The following is a 19,301-nucleotide window of genomic DNA, read 5'->3' as shown; positions in this document are numbered from 1 at the left end:
TAGTTTGTATGTTTTTCTTACTGTAGATTAAACTTCAAGATGTCATTCTAATCTCTGAATGTGTTTTCTTCATCTCCTCCCCAAACAAGGGGAATGGAATAATTAAAATCCATGTAGCTGGATGACTCAGCAAAACCAAACAAGGCCAGGCCTGGATTTTCTCTAGCAGGACATGTGTACAACCCCTGCTGTACTATTTTTGTCTGCTCAGAAGGCCAGAGCAGAGAATCTAAGAGCACTGCCCTGCAAGTGCTTCATTGACTAGGATTCTTGTAAATCTCTATCCTCTCAGCTCATGGACATGGCTGTAACAAGATGTGTGGAAAGAAAAATGTGACCTGGTCAATTGCCTGACTAAGAACACAGCTGGCTGATCTTATTGTGGGTCTTAGTGGGTTAAGTAATATGCTGATGGTTATTAGCATCAGATTAAGTTCACTGGTACCACATGTAGCTTTAACATAGCACTAGGAGCTGCAAGGCCTCATCTAACAATCAGGTACAACTAATCAGTAACTGAAATGCAATAAATTTGTTAGTCTTTAAGGTGCCACAAGTACTATTTATTTTTATTTATTTAAAATGCATTTGACACTCCACACAGACCTGGCTTCCATTTAAAAAGGTGCTGGGGGTCTCTGATTATGGTTCAGTCTGGCTTTGAGGAGGACGGTGTGCTGCTTATAAAGCAGTGGCCTCTTGTATACTGCCTTACAGTTTGACTACATCTGGCTATCTTACTTTGACCCTGTGTAGGATCTGTGGAAAATGCTTCCAAACTGTTGGAGGCCTTGTTCCCACAAGGGATGATACCCTACCTAGGTGGGCCTGCTGGAGAGAGCAGAGCCTTTCTTACTCTGCTGTGTGCTTCTGACTTTGGCTGGGGAGCCCAGGAGTGGTTCCTTAAGTGGGTGAAACTTTCTCTGCATGGAACTCCTCCTCATGTTGTCCTTCAGCTGAGGGTATGCCGGTAACTTCTGCAGCCGCTCTGGGAAGCAAACCCGGAAACCACCTGTTAGTTTCTTGCTAGGCTACTGTCTACTAAACTGAGGATTCTGCCAGCTAACTGTTTCCTTCCTTTGTTTATACAGCAATAGAAAGAGCGGTGAAGTCTAGTGGCCTGAGCCCAGGAATAGGAGACAGGAACTCCTGTGTTTGCTAATCCCTGCTCTGACCATCTGTCCCTCTTTATCCTAATGTAAAACACTTCATCCCTCTGTCTCTGTCCCATGCATGAAATGGTGTTGATAACTTACCCACCACCCCTGGATGTAATGAGAATTAGGAGGACCATGTTTACAGAACGCTGAAGATGGAAAGCTGCATGCCTAGTATGATAAATACTTCCTGGCTTAAGCTAAACATACACATTTTGGCTTTTAGTTTTGTTCCTTTTTTCACCTATGTTCCTTGGATCTTTTGTTCCTTTAGCCAGAGCAACAACAGTTTTTTGGCCAAGTCAGCTCTGGGAAAAGTCACAGACAAACCTCAGGCCAAATTCTGCAAAAGGGGTACGAAAGCAGGGGCTCATGATAGTGCACAGGGCAGGGATTTGACTTACAATGTCTGATGTTGTAAGTCATATCACTGGTCTCCCTATGGTGATTTGATGCACTGGGAGCCCAGCTCTCACCTGCCAGCTCAGGGTGGTGGTTTTCCAGATTCTCCAGTAGAGATTCGTAGTAGGTTGATTCCAAGCCTTCTCCTCCTGCCAACAGAATTAGCAGAACCATGCTCCCTCATTTCATATCCTGGAAAAAATTCCTGGGCCATAAGACCTGCTTTAGCTTGTGTAGTTCTGCTAAGTCACTTCAAGAAGAAATAATTGTTTTATGCTAGCATGGCACTTAGTGTTGGAAGTTTGTCATACAATTGCTGCATGGTTTCTATCTATCCACCTACGTCCATACATTATTTTGCAATGTCCATTTGCAATGGACGCTGATAATTTCCTTTGTTTGCTTGTACCTTTGCTCTCTTGTGTGCTTCTCATTCATTTCCATACAGTAGGATGGATAGCCCACTAACTTTGTTCAGGTACCTTTTGTTTAGAGTGGGGATCCTTTCCTACAATGGGAGACGTTGCCGTGGAGGAAGCATGGCAGCATTCTCAGCCTGCAGAGTCTTGGCAAGTAACTTACGAATGACTCTGATGAGGATGTAATGCTGCCTCTCCTGTAGGTATTTACTGGCCAGCTCAGATGCAGGACTTTTCACTTCGCTTAGGTTCATCATGGTCCCCGATTCATCCAGAAGATCAATGCAATCTGGAGAGAGAGAGATTGGTTTAAGAAGTTCCTATGTACCCACGGCTCTACAATTCATACAGAGTTAGGGTTGGTTTATCTACACAGGGTCACTCAGGAAGTCACTTAAATTCAACCCAATGAGGGTCACTTTAATTCTGAATAAGAGTGTCCACACAAGCATCTAATGCAATTTAACTAATCCTGCTTAAATTCACAGCTTTAGTTCATTTGGATTAACTTTCTGGAGTGGAATAATTTTGCTGAGTGTCCAGTGCAGCCCTCAGCTGCATCTGCACTGTCCATGACAGGTGTGAAGCTACTCCCATTTGGCACAGCCAGTGAGAGACTCCACGCTGACAAGTGACCTGGTTACAGAGACATGAAATTCAGTTGCCTCCTCTGGTATGCAGTGGTTATGCCCCCATGTTTTGTAACATCACTATTTTTAGGTCATTAAAACACTCAGCAAGCCATTGCAGTCTGTCTAGTTTGTCTATTGCTTAGTAAAGGACTTTGGGATCCCAAGGAGCTTCAGTGTATTATCTTTAGTATGTTACACTGATCACAAACTTTGACCCTTTATGAGACAGGACAGAGAAATATGTCATCTGCTCCAACCCCATCATTTTTGCGATTCAGTCTGCTCCCCCCTTAATCCCAGTTTGACCCATTTTTCACCTTTCCACCAGCTCCCTCATCATGTCTGATACTCTTAGAGCATGTGTCTGTCCCTCGGGTAGGTGGCCTTCACTCCTGTTAAGAGGGGGATGGTGACACAGTACCTTCTGGCCTGCACTGGCATTTCTTCTTCAGGTGCATGGTGAGGCTCAGGACCCGGCAGTTCACATTCACAATCTCTTGGCAGTCGGCTGTGAAGCAGGGAAAGGGAATTAGCACAAGAGGAGACCGAGATTTTCCCCAAGTTTAGGGGCTGCACAACCCAATGAGCTGCAGCAAATGAAGAGACAGACGTTATCTGCTCATGTCAGCGAATGTGGCAGACAGAAAAGGGAGAGGAAGTTTTACTGCAGGAGAGGATGTGTATAGCCAGACCTGGGGTGCTGCAGACCTGTGCTTCTCCTTCCCTGATCCTTAGAACCACAATCAAACTGGACCAGGCGGCATCCAGAGTATTCTGGTGGTTTAGGAATATGTTTCACTGCTTCATAAGATGCCTGTGGAGTCAGTTTGGGTTTTTAAACTTGGTCTCATAAAATGGAAGAAATAGGGAACTTAGGGTGTGATCAGGCCCTTCGCTTTCCCCTCTGCAAACCTGCGAATGTCACATGTGACTTGAGTTTGGGAGTCTCAGCTTAGTCACCAGTGGACATTTGCCTAAAAAACTTGCTAATTCAGTGAGATTGGAGAGGCCCGGGACATATGCAGCAACAAGGGGTGGTGCAGGTCAGTACGGAGGTGCTGTAACAGACTAAGGGCAGGGGTTCAGAGGCAGGCTAGCAGGGGGAGCTGCAGGTCAGGACTGCAGTGCTTTAGAAGAGATGTTTGAGGGCTTATAGCTTGAATAGCAGAGTTTGTAGGGTTGCGATTGAGGGCCATTAGCTGAGTTTGGGTAAGGCCTGCACGGTGCCCGCTCACGTTATTGCTGGGCCTTGCCTGAGCTGTCAATCCTTCATTTGAAGAGTACTCAGAAGGTTTCACTCTACAAAGCAAATCAACAAACTATCGTTTTCTCAGAGGAGCCATTTCTGCAGCTAAACAGCCCTTCAGTCAGTGGGCTACCTTCACTCTGCTGCTGGTGCCTAGGCCGTGGGTCACAGCAAGTCCACTTGGAGCAAGTGGGCTGGCAGTTGGTCAGCAGTGATACAAGCTGCCCCCAGCCCCTGTTTTGCCATGGGCTCAAAGCTGGCAGTGTCGCCCAGCAGGCAGGTGAGTCTCGGCAGGAAGGGGACATGGCTGAGGCGCTCAGGAGTACGAATGAATATAAAAGCTATAGTCACTGATTGATGACTCTGCAGACACACAGGGAGCAGAGATGCCATTTCTACACAGTCACTTTGCTGAGGATGCAGGAGCTGCACTTCAGAGAAGCACAGACCCTTCTGTGGAGTAGGGGCAGCTGGAAAACATGGGAACTTGGTTTTCATCTGGTGTCTTTTGTCAAATTGCTTCATTATGCTGTATCGCCCTGAAACCCCAGACCAGTAAAAGTCTGCAGTGACCATCTTCCCTTAGAAAGATGGAGTAAAGTCACCTTTAATGGTCTGAGGTATGTCTGCAAATAATACCAGACAATGCTTAGCTCTGATTTAAGTTTTTTTATCCCTCAATCTCAAAGCTGTTTACGAAGGCAGTGAAATACCTGTTTTACAGATGGGGAAACTGAGTCACAGAGCGCTCACACAGTGAGTCAGTGGTCTCCTGACTCCTTGCACTATTCCCTACCCACTAGACATCACTGTCTCCCCAAATATGCCTGCCCAGGCCACTGACTTAAGGCAAATGGATCGGATCACTGAATGGTGGCAAGAAGAGGAAGGCAAAGTATGCTGTCAGGTTTCATGATCAGAGAAACCAGCTAATTCAGAGAAGCTGGGTCCTGAGGGCAAAGTCTGAGCTTCCCCCACTCACCTCTATATCTCACTGTAATGAACATGCTGCTTCCACTCTGCTGGGCCCAAAGCTCCTCAGCAGCCCCCTTCCTCGGGACTGTTGCCTGTCTCCCCCAAGCCAGAGGACTTTGTGAACGGTGCTCCGACTGCCTTGTGTTTTGGGGCAGACTTGCAGGCAGCCTTGGTGACAAAAGGCTGTTATTAGGACTGGCATAATTAGCCCGCCAAGAGCCTGGGGGAGGGGTGAGCATTTCCCTTGTTAATGCTCGTATTGGTTTCAACAACCTGATTTCCCAGCAACAGGGAAATAACTCCTGCAGATTCCAAAGCTTCTCAGCGAAGCTCTGACAGGGGCTAGGGGCAGGGGCTGTGCTGAAGCAGGCAGAGGCATCTGGGAGGGTTGCCCAGCCCATCAGGGCATTTTATTGTTCCAGACCATCTTGATGCCACTGTCTCACCATCACCAAATAACAATCCTGGGGGCCTCTGGTTTGGATTCAGAGGATTCCTTGCCCATCTTTTTTCAGGGCCTCAGCAACCCTGGTGCTGTGTTATGTTCTCCCTGCATGTCTTCCAGCTCACCCTGGCCCAGCTGAACCAACCACCGCTGAAAGCTATTAGTACTACAGAGCCAGGCTGACTGCACAAGTGGTGTCTCTGGTCTTGACTGTCTGCTGCCTCAGCAAATCCCCAGCACAGTCCTGACTCCACAGTCTCAATTGCTGGTGCTGAGAACTGGTAGAGTAACAGCGATTGCTGCGTCTCCAGAGACAGGGCTGAGCATCTGGCCTGGCAGCCAGGCCAGGCTTGGCCAGAGGGGCTGTGTGGTTCAGGAGATAGCGTGTCGAATAGTGACACAGCAGCTGTGAGTCCTATTCCAGCTCTTCTGCTGGGTGACTTGCGTAAGTCACTCTGTATCTCTGTCCCTCTAGGATAACTGTACTGTAAATAGAGCATGTACAATATTATGGGTGTGGGGAAAGCTGGCAAAGCAAGACAATCATAGGGCTGCATTTCTAGCCATTGCTGTACTTTCTGCCTCAGGTTCAAAGCCCTCCTTCCCTTCATTTGAATGGTGATCATTCCTAGTGCTTAGCCAGCACAGCACCTCTTCTGAGCCATTTACAAACAGCAGGGAATACATGTTGTTTCATGACCACCATGGGCAAAGCCCCATTTATCCCCATTTTACAGAAGAGGGACTGAGAATCACGTCCCAGGCAACCCAGTTAGTCAGTGGGGGAGCTAGGATTGGCCTGGAAGCACTGGGGAAAGCTAGTTTGAATGGTTTTCTGGTTCATGCTGACTCCCCTTCAGGCCTTGCCTACTTCTATCAATCCATTTATTTATAGTGGCGGGCTCTTCCTCTCCCAGCAAGGGGCCCAATGCCTCCTCCTGGCTTTGGGACTGTTTCCATGGTAACCCAAAACACTGGAAGAACTCTGAGCTGGGATATAACCCTAAATGCAATACTTTCTGCTGCAAACTGTCCCCATGGTGATGGTTGCTGGACAAATAGTGAGGTATTTATATTTTGGTCCCTTGAGGCCTTTTAGTGGCGTCATCTCCACACAGCCTCTGCTGTGTAGTTGTGGCTATAGGCCAGAGTGTGTAGCTGACAAGGTTGCCTTATATGGCTGAAGGTGTGTGTGTGCAGGAGGTAGATTGGTGTGTCTTGGGAAATAGGGTGCAAACTCTCATGTTATGGCTAAACTCTCTCATCCTCAGCTTGAGCTGGGAAGAGGGGGGCAGAGCTGATGAAGGCATCTAATCTGCCCAGAATCCTCTCAGGGGAGTCCCAGGCCTCACTGGTGGGTAGCATGTTTGCAACACAGGGGCAGCATGGGTTAGACCCAGGTCTGTGCCGATACCACAGAGCTACCTAGCTCATGATATTATCCAGAAACAAAGGATCTGGTTGGTTGATGGTTATGGTTGCTAAGCGCAATTTAAGAGAAGAGGGGTCATTGAAGTCATCCACAGAACAATCCCCACCTCAAACATTACAGCTAAGGACATTACCAGCTAAGGGTACCTCAACAACTCTGACATCAGCCTCAACATTAACACCCAGTTTGCCCCCCCATAAAACAGACCCATTCCCAACGACTAGCACTCCAACCACCTCTGTCTTACTGTTTCAGAGATGACCCCACTTTCACGGATCTCAGTGGTTTCCTTCCAGATGCAAAGGTGTAAATACCACTGAGCCGCCACTTGAGGGAGGTATTTGTTTATGGTGGAACACACAACTTGCAGACATAGCACCTTGTGCTGTGAGCCGGTCGGCAGCGTCGGTTCTGCTCAGTCCTTGGCTTGGAGACCCCCAAGCAGTGCTTAATTTGTGCCAGGACTTGCCAGGCCTCAGCCCTGGCATCTCTGGGCTTGGCAGTTCATAGCCCCAGTACCTCTAGGCCTGGCAGTTCAGAGCCCCGGCGCCTCTGGGCCTGGCAGTTCAGAGCCCTGGTGCCTCTGGGCCTGGCAGTTCAGAGTCCCGGCACCTCTGGGACTGGCAGTTCAGAGCCCCGGCACCTCTGGGCCTGGCAGTTCAGAGCCCTGGTGCCTCTGGGCCTGGCAGTTCAGAGCCCTGGCGCCTCTGGGACTGGCAGTTCAGAGCCCCGGCGCCTCTGGGACTGGCAGTTCAGAGCCCCGGCGCCTCTGGGACTGGCAGTTCAGAGCCCCGGTGCCTCTGGGCTTGGCAGTTCAGAGCCCTGGCACCTCTGGGCCTGGCATTTCAGAGTCCCGGCACCTCTGGGCCTGGCAGTTCAGAGCCCTGGTGCCTCTGGGCCTGGCAGTTCAGAGCCCTGGCGCCTCTGGGACTGGCAGTTCAGAGCCCCGGCGCCTCTGGGACTGGCAGTTCAGAGCCCCGGCGCCTCTGGGCTTGGCAGTTCAGAGTCCCGGCACCTCTGGGACTGGCAGTTCAGAGCCCCGGCGCCTCTGGGCTTGGCAGTTCAGAGTCCCGGCGCCTCTGGGACTGGCATTTCAGAGTCCCGGTGCCTCTGGGCTTGGCAGTTCAGAGCCCCGGTGCCTCTGGGCTTGGCAGTTCAGAGTCCCGGCACCTCTGGGACTGGCAGTTCAGAGCCCCGGCGCCTCTGGGCTTGGCAGTTCAGAGCCCCGGCGCCTCTGGGCTTGGCAGTTCAGAGCCCCGGCACCTCTGGGACTGGCAGTTCAGAGCCCCGGTGCATCTGGGCTTGGCAGTTCAGAGCCCCGGCGCCTCTGGGCCTGGCAGTTCAGAGCCCCGGCGCCTCTGGGCTTGGCAGTTCAGAGCCCCGGCACCTCTGGGCCTGCTGCATCAGTTATGAATGTAAAAAAATTCCTGGAGCCACTACCCCTCTTTCATGACAAATTAAGCCCTGCTACCCAAGGGAAACTCAAGGGACTTCAAGGAAGGGGTGTCGGGGGCTCAAAAGGTGACATGGGTCCCAGTCAGTCAGCACGGAACGCAAGGACCCAGCGTGGCATCAGCAAACACCAAGCTGGGACAGGTGTATTTCAGATGAGATGTCAAATCAAGGCAAATCTCATGGCACTTTTGGTAAGAGCAGGGCTGCTTGTGCCAGCATCATGCTCAAATTCCAGTCATTTGTCTCCTTGCATGGCTGTCACCTTTCTGGCCTGTCCCCTGCCTTGTTGAGTCCAGCCCCTCTCACCAGGAGTGCTGGGGAGGAGACCTCATCAGCCTTTTCTGCTTCCACAGACTGCCGCTGCTGTCTCTCCTCAGCTGGCTGAACTGCTCCTTGGTAACTGGCCATGGACCCTCCGCCAGCAGTGCCTGCCGCCCGTCCGGCCGCCTTCCCTATTGCCCACCCATTGCCCTGCTAGTTGGCCCATCACGCTCATTCGGCAGCTTTAATTGTCTGCCTGACGATTATCAATTCATTAACTGATTTAACTGCCATTTTTATTTGTCTCTCTAAGTAATGAATTCCTTATCTAACATTGATTCACCTCCTCTTCTGTGAATTGACTGCCTCGTCTCTAGTGCCCCCCTCCCTTCTTCACCTCCTTCTGCTCATTCAGGAATGGCTGCTCTGTCCCCATTAAACTCACTGCCATCCAGGACCCCTCATCTCCCATCCAACTCTGCACACTCAGTTGGTGAGGCCTGGTTCACTGATGGACACTGCGACCACAGCTGCACGTGCCTATAGTGGCCTCATCTTCACCACCCTGCTGCCCTGAAGCAATCAAGAAAAAGTAAATGAGTCATATGGGGTGCTGCTGCCAGTTCCAGCTCCTCTCCCCCATCCCACTTTCTCCCCCTCTTTTCAGTCTATCAGACTCCCCTGCCTCTGCCCTCTGCATCACTCTCGTTTATGGTGGAGGTTCCCCATAATGTCAGAGAGACAAGGTGGATGAGGTAATAGCTTTTATTGGACCATCTTCTGTTGCGGAAGGAGACAAGCTTTTGAGCTACGCAAAGTTTTGTTTAGCTCAAAAGTTAAAATATATGGCGATAGATATAGCTCATAGAACTGGAAGGGACCCTGAAAGGTCATCAAGTCCAGTCCCCTGCCTTCACTAACAGGACCAAGTACTGTCCTTGACTTTTTTTTTCTCCAGATCCCTAAATGGCCTCCTCAAGGATTGAACTCACAAACCTGGGTTTAGCAGGCCAATGCTCAAACCACTGAGCGATGGTTTTTTCATTCACCTATAGAAGTTGGTCCAGTAAAAGATATTCCCTTATCCACTTTGTCTTTCTCGTATCCTGGGACCAACACGGCTACAACAACACCACACGTTTCGTAATGTTAGTAACACGAGATTTTCACATTCAAAATAGGGGCTTTCAGCTTGAAGTGTGATAAGAATATTGCTTGCTACCTAGGACAAGGGCTCCCAGCCCTCTAGCTCCAGAGCAGAACTCCAACACTCACTGCCTGAGGGATGGATCGTGTTTGTGGGGGTGAGACCTGATCCAGGGTTGGAGGCCAAGGGAGGCAGTGAGGGTGAGGCTGCTGGGTGAGATGGAACAGTGTAAAAGTTGGACATTATGGACAGTGGTGATGAGGGATTGTGAGGCAAGGAAGAATCGGGAGTCAAAGTGTGAGGGGGAAGGAAACTCTCCAGTGGAAAATGTCATTTTTAATATGGGGTCCCGTCAGGGAACTGGGAGTTTCCTCCTCCAGGAGAAGCAGCACAAGGAAATTGCCATCCAGGTAATTTCAGTTTGGCAATTAATTTTTCTAATCATCTTCTTTCCATTATCCACTCTCCCCTGTTGTAGTTTCTTGAAAAGGTCAATGTGCTGGGGTTGCATTGATGTGGGACATGTCTCCTCTGAAGCATGTGCTTTGGGCTGTCTTCACTGCAAGGCCATGGGGGCAGAGAAGGGTTATTATTAGGGTTACTTATCACACCGTTTCGTCATATGCACTCTGCAGACTACGTCCCTGGGCAAGGTGAGAGATTTTTTCTCTTTCCTATTCAGATGCCTGCGCAGGTTGCAGCCTCTGCTGTCAATCAATGGTGTCTGCAGACTCTACGAGCAACATGAGGCTTTGGAGATAGAGAGAGAGACAAGAGGACATGGGATAAACATGGCTCTTCTCATTTCTGTGTTGGTGCTTTCCTTCTTGCAGGAAGTGTTCCTTTCCCTAGGTAAGCAGAGTCACACTATTTAGGTATTCTCCTGCCTGGGGCATTTGGGAAGTTTGCTCTGTGGAAGAAACAGATGTAAACCTGCAGTACTGGGGTTGGGGTGGCTGAAACTGGAAAACGGAAAGTTGAAATATTAAAGATGAACCTGAACCATGGACCCAGATCAGAACTGCCCTGAACTTGGAGAAACTCAGAAGCCAAACCTGGATCTGATCCATTCTTCTAATGAGCCGAACCAAACCCCCAGATCCAAGCACCTCCAGATCTTTAAAGGGCTTTGAATTTTGGGTTTGAATTGAATTTTGTGCACCAGGGCTACCTCTGTTAATTAGGGCTGTGTTTTCTCGCTGACAGTCTTTATTCGTTATTTGAATTACATTATTTCTGGTTCATCAAAGGGGAATTATTCTTTTTGGATTTTGTTTTTTTTATGGAACTTGACATACAAACTGCTGAATCCAGATTAGCAATGAGATATTCACCAAAAAGAGTACCTGCTTTTTTATAGATGGAGAAATAAGTGAATAAAAATGCTTTTGTGTTGAATAGCAGGTGTAGTTTTCTTCTGAACTGTGTTCAGATGAAAAAATATATATAGCAGTGTCTATGTAATTAGGCTTTAGTATTCAAATATAACTCATGATTGCAGTATAATCTGGCAAATTAACATGGAAAGTAGATGGGACGCAGTTGCTTTGAAATGGAAAAAATCCCTTCTCCTATATACAAAGAAACAATTTAATTTGACTTTTTTTCCCAGTCATGTTTTCCTTTGGGCTCTGTAGAATGATGAGATTAAATAATTAGTTTTTGGAATTTATTACAAAAGTAAATTGAGTAATATAATTGATAAGGAAATATCTAGATAGCATTAAATATTGGGGGAACAGATTAAAAATTGGGGGCATTATTGTGTATCAAACTAGATTTTATTGCTATTCAAAAATTTAAGAAAGAATGTTTGCAAAATCCTGGAGAGTTCCCCTGAGATGAATGAAAGCCTAGGGCATTTATATTGTCTATCCTATAAAGTTATGTTCAATCTAAATAAGATTACTTTATTGAACAGAAGGCACACAGAGCATCAGATGGAAGTGGTGTTCCCAATAGTATCTGATTGTACAATTAACTCAATGGATAGAAAAACACAGAATCCCATCACATCATACACAGTAACAGAAACGTCACAATGATGCATCCCCAAGGACTCCACAGGGCTTAAAGTCAAGGTCAGCAATGAGGCATATTGCTGGACAATGTGATGGAAGCTTGTAACGCTGGAGACTTGTCTATGCTGTGTCTGATCTGTGGCTAAACAGAGAAATTAATTCTCCAAGGCAGTCAGTCTGGCACCTTTCACTCGTGCTACACACACACACACATACACACTAACAGCAAATAAAATGGAAGTAGGTTGAACTAATTGAAGTCATTCCCTACAAAACAGCAAGGTCCAGAGTTTGCTGAGACACCTGCTTTTAACTACACTTTTTTCCCTTTTAGGTTCTGGGCAAAACCCTCCGATGATCTCAGTAACTGAAGGGGAACCCGTCTCCTTTGAGTGTTCCTTTGATGGATCCCCTGCTGTTGGCAATCCATTCTACGAGATAATCTGGATGTATGAGATGACCCATAAAAATGTGTCCAAGAGGGTCCTGGCCTTTAGGATGACTCGACCCAATACCAGTGTCCCTGTCTTAGTCACTGAAGGCTATTTTAGGGGTCGTTTAGAATTTGAAAAGAACACCAGCTCTCTCATCATCCCCAAGGTGTGGGTGAATGACAGCGGCCTGTATTACTGTGAAGTGAACACAGTACCACTCCATGTTAAATTAAGAACAAATGGGACTCATCTCATTGTCACTGGTGAGTGTCTCTCTGTTTCTCTCTCTCCTGTTTCTTTCTCTCTGTTGGACACTCTGCTGTGTGTGTATGAGAAATCTTAGCTCTCTTGCTTCCTATGAAATAAGACTTATGATGCAAGCATGTTTATGACTTCTTTAAAAGCTTCTTCAACATATGACCATGCAATTATATTTCAACTATAGCAATTTCCTTGTCAATATTTCCATTGTATCACTTTATTTGAAAATTACACGGAACATTAGCTTATTTACCAGGCCAATCATATCACACCTCTCTAGTGTGTGAAATTGTACGTTGGTTGTAATTCTCCTAAATAGGTCACACCATGCATGGGCTATCTGGAACTCCTGAGCTTAATGTGATCCAAGACAAGTTTATGACATTCCATTGGTTTGTTTTAAAATACATATATACTTTATAGTCTGAGATGACATAATAATCTCTATAGTTGAGGATTGAGGGAGAAAAATTTGCAGTTTGCTTACCAAAAAAAATACATAATATATATACATGGCTTCTTGTATATATTTTCTGCAAATGAATTTGCAAATTTTGACCAAAACGGCAAATTTGCCATATTTTATAGCAGTGGTAGACTTTCTAGTAGATACTTTCCATCCCTAAGACAAAAATTATACTATAAGTTCTAGTTATTATACCTACTGTATTTCCTTCCTTGAATTTATGAGACAGAGTAATTATTTGCATCCCCTGTACCATTATACAAAACCTTACTCTGTTTTTAAAAATGTCCTGCTAAATTAGCAGTGCTAAATCTGAATATATTTATGGAATATTGTCATAATATAAATACTTATCTAAAAAAAGTGTTCCTGATCTGTGTTATTTATAATACTATCTTAGACTGTTTTAATGGACAATTATAAAATAGTAATCAAATTGAAAAACTAAAAATGTAGTCCACAGTTATAGAATTTAAAGTTGCTTTTATAACAGAATAACTATATTAGTCTAAAAACAAATGATCTACAAAATCTGTTGATTTTTCTAATATTGGATTGTATTTTTTTTAATAGCTGAAACAAGGTCTATTTTCTGGAATCTAGTTTGTTAGATCTATTAATTCAGGATGGGTATAGTCATCATCATTGAATATATTTAACATATCCTAGGTTTTAAATAAATTATAGTGCTCCTTCTGTTGTACATGGCCCATTGTCAATTGTTTCAGAAATATGATCTTTTTACATTTGAGACGGAGCCATCAGTATTTTGAATAGAGTTTATTTACTTTTAATATTTTCCCTGCTTTTCAAGGGGATTGTTGATCTGATCCAAAGACTCCAATTGACTTCAATGGGTTTTGGATCAGGCACTATCTGGATGAGTAAGATGAGAAGGATTTGGCCCTATCTGTTAATTCCCCCAGTTTTAATCATTGGAATTAACCTTGAAAACGTAATTTCTGCTTTATGCATTATAGAGTTTATTGACACTGCATCTCTGTCTGTCTTTTTACTGACATATGATACAGGGACAAGAGGTATAAATTTTTAATTCACAAATAAAACACCATCTCTTAAATGTAAGTAATGATCTGCTGTTATTTTAATGCATTGAATTAATTAACTGTATTAATTAACTGTAATGCAAAGATTATTTTATAATCATTAAGGTGGGTATGTATTTATAAATAAACACTATTATAATAAGTCAGTATTTAGGGTTGGATTTTCAAAGGCTCTGAACAGGGTTAGGCATCTAAACCCCAGTAAAATTCAATGACAGTTCTTGAATCTGATGCATGTTTTAATATTAATTTCCAAGTGACAACTGACTACAAGAAAAATTAGAGCATTAGCAGTATCCCTACAAAATTGCATTTCCTGCGGATTGTTGTAAAATGTTCATCTTATTTCTTTCTCTCTTTTCCCTAGTTCTTTAAGCATATTTTAATATTAAACTAATTGTTTTGAATGAATGTTCACAGTTTAATGCATTGGGAACTGGACTATGTAGAACAATTGAGAATTCAGATTCCTTGCACAAGAAAACTGCAAAGGATTTGCTAGTTTTTTACATATTAGCAAAACTGTTGCTCTTTACCCTCTTTGGATATTTTAGAAAAGCATCAGGGCACTTTTAAAATACAGATACCAGGCCTTGGCTACACTGGCGTTTTACAGCGCTGCAACTTTCTCGCTCAGGGGTGTGAAAAAGCACACCCCTGAGTGCAGCAAGTTACAGAGCTGCAAAGCACCAGTGTAAACAGTGCCCCAGCACTGGGAGCATGACTTCCAGTGCTGCAAGCTAATCCTCACGGGGAGGTGGAGTACCTGCAGCGCTGGGAGACCTCTCTCCCAGCGCTGGCCCCGCGACCACACTTGCATTTCAAAGTGCTGCCGCGGGAGCACTCCCGCGGCAGCGCTTTGGAGTTTCCAGTGTAGCCATGCCCTCAGTTGTGTGTCTGAAGAAGTAGGGATTGGTGATCGTTGTCACACTGTCTGGAGTGGCTCACAACAGCTCACAACTGTGAGTGCCCACCTCTGGGCTGACTGTCAAGCAGGGCAGACACCCCAAACTGGTGGTATGTTCTATAAGTAGATTTCACCAAGTGAGTAACGAGTGAGAACTCCTAGATCACTGTAACAGTCTTACCAGGGAGTCACCGACCATCCCCTTAGACTCTCCAGTCATCCAGGCAACCTGGACTATAAATGGTCACTTACACCCACAAGCATAGTTTGCCTTCTATATTTGGGGGGGCAGCTCCAGTCAGGCCAACGGGGCCATGTGTGGGGGTGGCAAATTCAGCAACTGTCCAAGGCTTACAGTTTTTTTTTTGGGGGGGGCAATGCCCCCCCCTTGCCCTCCAAAACTATGCCCATGCTTCCACCAAAAAGCACAACATATTCAGGTTACACTCAGTCCCAAGAAACCAGTCAATCTCTGTGATAGAACATACCAGTGTCCAGCTCCCACACACTATTGTAATAATCTTTGTACAAGGTGTGTCTTGTAAGGTATCATTTGAAAAATCATAATTGTCTGGTCAGTGTTGTGCTGGTAAAATATGTGTGGCAACACTGTGAAGTTATAAGATGCCCCTGTGTAGTGGTGGTAACGCACGTTCCAAACCATAGTCCTGCCAAACAGAAGCTGGCAAACTGGTCTGTCCTCAAACCAAGGAATGTGTGCTCTGCCTAATATGCATTTAAGCTATAAACAGTCATCAACAGGAAGGGAAACAAACAGTAAGCTGATGCCTCAGCCAGGTGCAAACAAGGCAGATGGGCCATTGCTTGCTAAGTGGCTATTTTTTGGCAGGAAAGGGGACAGGGGCAAAAAGAATCTCCATTTTAGCAAAGAAACAGCATGGAGTTCACGTCCGCACAGACCACCTGGCCGGCGCCTTTAGCCCAACTGGAAATGCTTCTCAAAGCTTTGCAGTATTCACACAGAGCCCTTTTGCAGTGTGGCTGTAGAGTAGCATTGCTCATGGTGCCTGGCTGAAAAGAGAAACCCTTTGAAGTGCAGCGAGATTGGGTTTTGCAAGTCCAGTGATTGCTATCAAGAAAAAGAGCTGGGGATCAATCAACGGAAAAACTTCAAGCATCTACAAAACCACAAACACACTCCGCTTGTTCACACAGATACCAACCTAACTATCTCTGCTGTTAATGTTGGGTATCTGAGGCTGTTTACTGCTGGTGAGATGACTTATTGGTGGCTGATTAGTATTGCTGATTACTGGTGATATGGAGCTAGTGTTACAATTCTTTTAGGTAACAGTGAAGTAAGGTGTGATACCAACCTACAAAGGTTGTCCTGAGACAATCCTCACTGCATTTACTGCATAAAAAATCTATGGACAAGGGATGAAGTTATGAAGGTAGCAGATGGAATTTATTTTGCAGTAATTCTGATTCACAGCTGATTGTGCTGGTAAATATGTGAACAAGGAGTGAAAATCACATTGTTTGGAGGTTAGAACTTGCTCTATTCGGTCTTAGAACAGTGCCAAAAAGGGAGAAGCGTCTACTTCAAGGTGACCTGCCAAGGGCAGTTTCAAGTGTGGGTTTGTGGGGTTTGTCTTTTCCTTCTTTTAATATGTACGAAGAGGGACTTTTGTAAGGGGCTTTCGGCTTGTGTTTTACCTTTGAAATACCAGGAATGTTAAGTATGGTTTGGCTGGGAGACTTGCTGCAGTCCTGCATGTGTCCTGGAGTTGTCTTTCTGGTCTATTCATGGTCTGATACGATAGCCTTTCTCATCCTTAATCGAAGGGGCAATATCGCCCAAGGCTTTGTACAGGAGCAAATGGAAGGGATTCAGTTTCTTTTCCTTTTTTGACTTTTCACAAATATTATTTGTTCTCCTTTATAGCGTCCCCAGATGCAGTGAATGTTCTGTTGATCTCTAGTCTGACTGCTGGTCTACTTCTGTTCCTCCTTGCTTTGGGCTTGTATTTTACATGTAAGTAGTTGCTAGTAAAGAAGTGCAAACGATCTCCCCTGCCTCTCTTTAGGCCTCATCTTACACTTTGCAGCCATGGTTTGTTTTCAGTGTTCTTAGTTACCGTTGTTGGCTCAGTGTGGTACAGCAAATCTTCTGGGAAATGACCAGTTCAGGATGTCTTTCCTAAATTCATACTAGGCTCCATGCTATTGCTCTTCTTTATTGACAAGTCTGTAACATTTTTTAAGTTCAAAGCAAAGAATGAGAAGATAAGAAACCTTTTAATTATGACAGGGCATGATTGGTGCATGCGCAAAGCAGCCATGTTCTAATACAGGGGTGGCCAGACTTACACCCTGAGCTACATACGATAATCTTCCTAACCTGAGAGCCAGGCGTGCTTGCCGGGGTTCAGGGCTTCAGCCCTGCAGCAGGGGGCTGGGGCTTCAGACTTCTGCCCCTCGGGAGGCTCCTGCCAAGGCTCAGGGCCCTGGCAGGCGTGCCCTGTGGGGCTGAAGCCCTGAGTCCTACCACCCCATCCCAGGGCAGAAGCTCTGAGCTCCCACCACCACTCTGTTAGGTGGAGAATGGGGGGCATGAGGGGCTCTGGGAGCCAGACTTTAACTGCAAAAGAACTGCATGTGTCTCGCGAGCCGCCGTTTCGCCACCCCGTTCTAATACCTAACAGCTAGGGACGGTCACCAAATCTCCACACTCTTTATATTTCCAGTGCAGAGTCTCACCTATATGTGTCTACACTTCAGGAAGAATTTCCAGTGATGTTAATGGGAGTTGCGAGCATGGATAGAGTCAGTGTATGGCCCCTCAGCTGCTAGAGTTGGATCGACAGCAACTGAAGTCAATGGAAAGATTCCTTTTAATTGCAAGGGGTTTTAGATCAGGCCCTTTTGGTGTAAAATAAATTAACAGAAGAAAAATATTGAAAGCCCCTACAAAGCCAGAACCCAGCCTATAAATAGAGACACCGAGGTAGAATTCAGTCTTTCCCCTCACGCCTGCAGTAGATATTTCCAAGACATTTCATAATGTGCATGTGTCCTTCTGTATTTTATGTTAGTAAAGCGCCGAATCCAGGCCAAGAAACCAGAAGTTTCCCTGGAAATGTCCGATCCCATTTGCAGCACCCCTGCTCCAGCCCGGAGAGAGTCCTTTACGCAGCCCATCGGCAGTGAAATGATCTATTCAAAACTGCAGTGGAGCAAGTACAGTGTAAGTGCTGATCTCTGTATTGAAAGCACTCAGACGTCATTCCAGTCCCAGCAGAGTCACGTTGATAACTAATGTAGACGATAAGAACAGTAACTTTTTGTACTTCTGTAGCATCTGAGGCTTTTCAAGTGCTTTACAAACCTCACTGTATGCTACGAGGTAGGTGGATATTCCTATCCTAGAGTTACCAATGAGTAAACTGAGGCGTAATCTGACTTGCTCCAGGTCATGGAGTGACATTCACCCCAGTGCAGAGGGCTTGTGCAAAGCCTCTGCACCTCCTAAGCCCCAAATAGGGACTGAGAAGGGGATCCCTTGGGATGGCCATGGGGGGGGGGTGTTTACCCAGTGCTATGTGCCAAGAGACAGATCTCTGAACTGGCTCTGCCCAGGCCAGCCTGGAAGGCCATGTTTTTGGGGGTCAGGGGCAGAATCAGGGCCAGTTCCAGGCACCAGTGCATCAAGCAGGTGCTTGGGGCAGCCACAGGGAAGGGGCGGCACGTCCGGCTCTTCGGCGGTGGGTCCCTCGATCCCACTCGGAGGGAAAGACCTGCCTCCGAAGTGCTGCAGAAGAAGAAAGCGACGCGGTGGAGTTTTTTTTTTCCCCGCTGCTTGGGGTGGCAAAAACCCTGGAGCTGGCCCTGCAGGTGACGCAGGTTCATGTTTATGTGAATCCAGGGGCCTGGGATTCCCTGCAGCTGGTGTGGAGAGACTGCAGCTGCTATTGCAGCTCAGACACTGGAAGAGCAGCTGCAGTTGTGAGGGCTGTGGGACATCCCAGCATTTGGGCCTGGCTCTCATTGTGGCTGATACATGGAGCCGCCTCATTCACTTCATCTCAGCCTCTTCTGCCTCCGGCTGAGGTTTCCAGCTCAGTGAATGTCACTGTTACCTGTGCTGATCTGGGGTTCTGCTTGTTCTCAGATGGTGTCCTCTCCAGAGGGGAGCGCTCACTCTGGCGAGCCAGTGACGAAGGATCCCAGAGTGGGGACCAGTGACCCAGGAGTGGACACTGTGTATGCCATGCTTCAGGCACCGCGAATGTATCCCCTCTATCTCGTGTAACACAAATGTCTCCAGCAAACACCCCTTTTCTTCAGTGGTGTGGCTCTGGCATGTAATAAATGTACTGATGAAAGTTGTGTGAAGCTGATCTTTAGGTGGAGCGCGTCTATGAGACATGAATACACTATCCCTCAGGCCCCTATAAGATTGCTATGAAATGTCCACTTGGCCTTTCTTGTTGAGGCCCATGCCCTGCAGTGAGGTCCCTCTCTCCCCTCCCCGTCTCTGACTGTATTGTACCAAACTCTGCCATCTTCCTCTCTGCCACCCACCCAGGGACGATGCAGTGGTGTTTTGT

The 19,301-nt window shown here is 46.5% G+C and overlaps 2 protein-coding genes across 3 annotated transcripts; one reads left to right on the top strand and one right to left on the bottom strand.

The window, feature by feature from the left end:
• Nucleotides 1–75: 75 nt before the first annotated feature.
• C13H22orf15 (chromosome 13 C22orf15 homolog) lies at nucleotides 76–4,957 on the bottom strand. Its single transcript, XM_030583230.1, is given in 6 exon segments — nucleotides 76–850; nucleotides 852–988; nucleotides 1,634–1,708; nucleotides 2,142–2,267; nucleotides 3,032–3,118; nucleotides 4,839–4,957. Coding segments are annotated over 6 exon segments (486 nt in total). The 5' UTR covers nucleotides 4,864–4,957; the 3' UTR covers nucleotides 76–814.
• A 5,287-nt stretch (nucleotides 4,958–10,244) lies between these two features.
• LOC115660976 (immunoglobulin superfamily member 11-like) lies at nucleotides 10,245–19,067 on the top strand. 2 transcript variants are annotated; one of them, XM_030583000.1, is made up of 5 exons: nucleotides 10,245–10,423; nucleotides 11,927–12,289; nucleotides 16,637–16,726; nucleotides 17,787–17,938; nucleotides 18,863–19,067. In XM_030583000.1, the coding sequence occupies exons 1-5, from the start codon at nucleotides 10,363–10,365 to the stop codon at nucleotides 19,001–19,003; spliced, it is 807 nt and encodes a 268-aa protein (XP_030438860.1). In that variant the 5' UTR covers nucleotides 10,245–10,362; the 3' UTR covers nucleotides 19,004–19,067. The 2 variants fall into 2 exon arrangements, with proteins under 2 accessions (XP_030438860.1, XP_030438861.1); XM_030583001.1 differs by lacking the exon at nucleotides 16,637–16,726.
• The last annotated feature ends 234 nt before the right edge of the window (nucleotides 19,068–19,301 follow it).

Source organism: Gopherus evgoodei, chromosome 13, assembly GCF_007399415.2.
Source record: "Gopherus evgoodei ecotype Sinaloan lineage chromosome 13, rGopEvg1_v1.p, whole genome shotgun sequence".
In the NCBI taxonomy this organism is placed as follows: domain Eukaryota; kingdom Metazoa; phylum Chordata; order Testudines; family Testudinidae; genus Gopherus; species Gopherus evgoodei.
The sequence above is the reverse complement of the archived record's forward strand: the minus strand, read 5'-3'. Positions and strand labels throughout refer to the sequence as shown.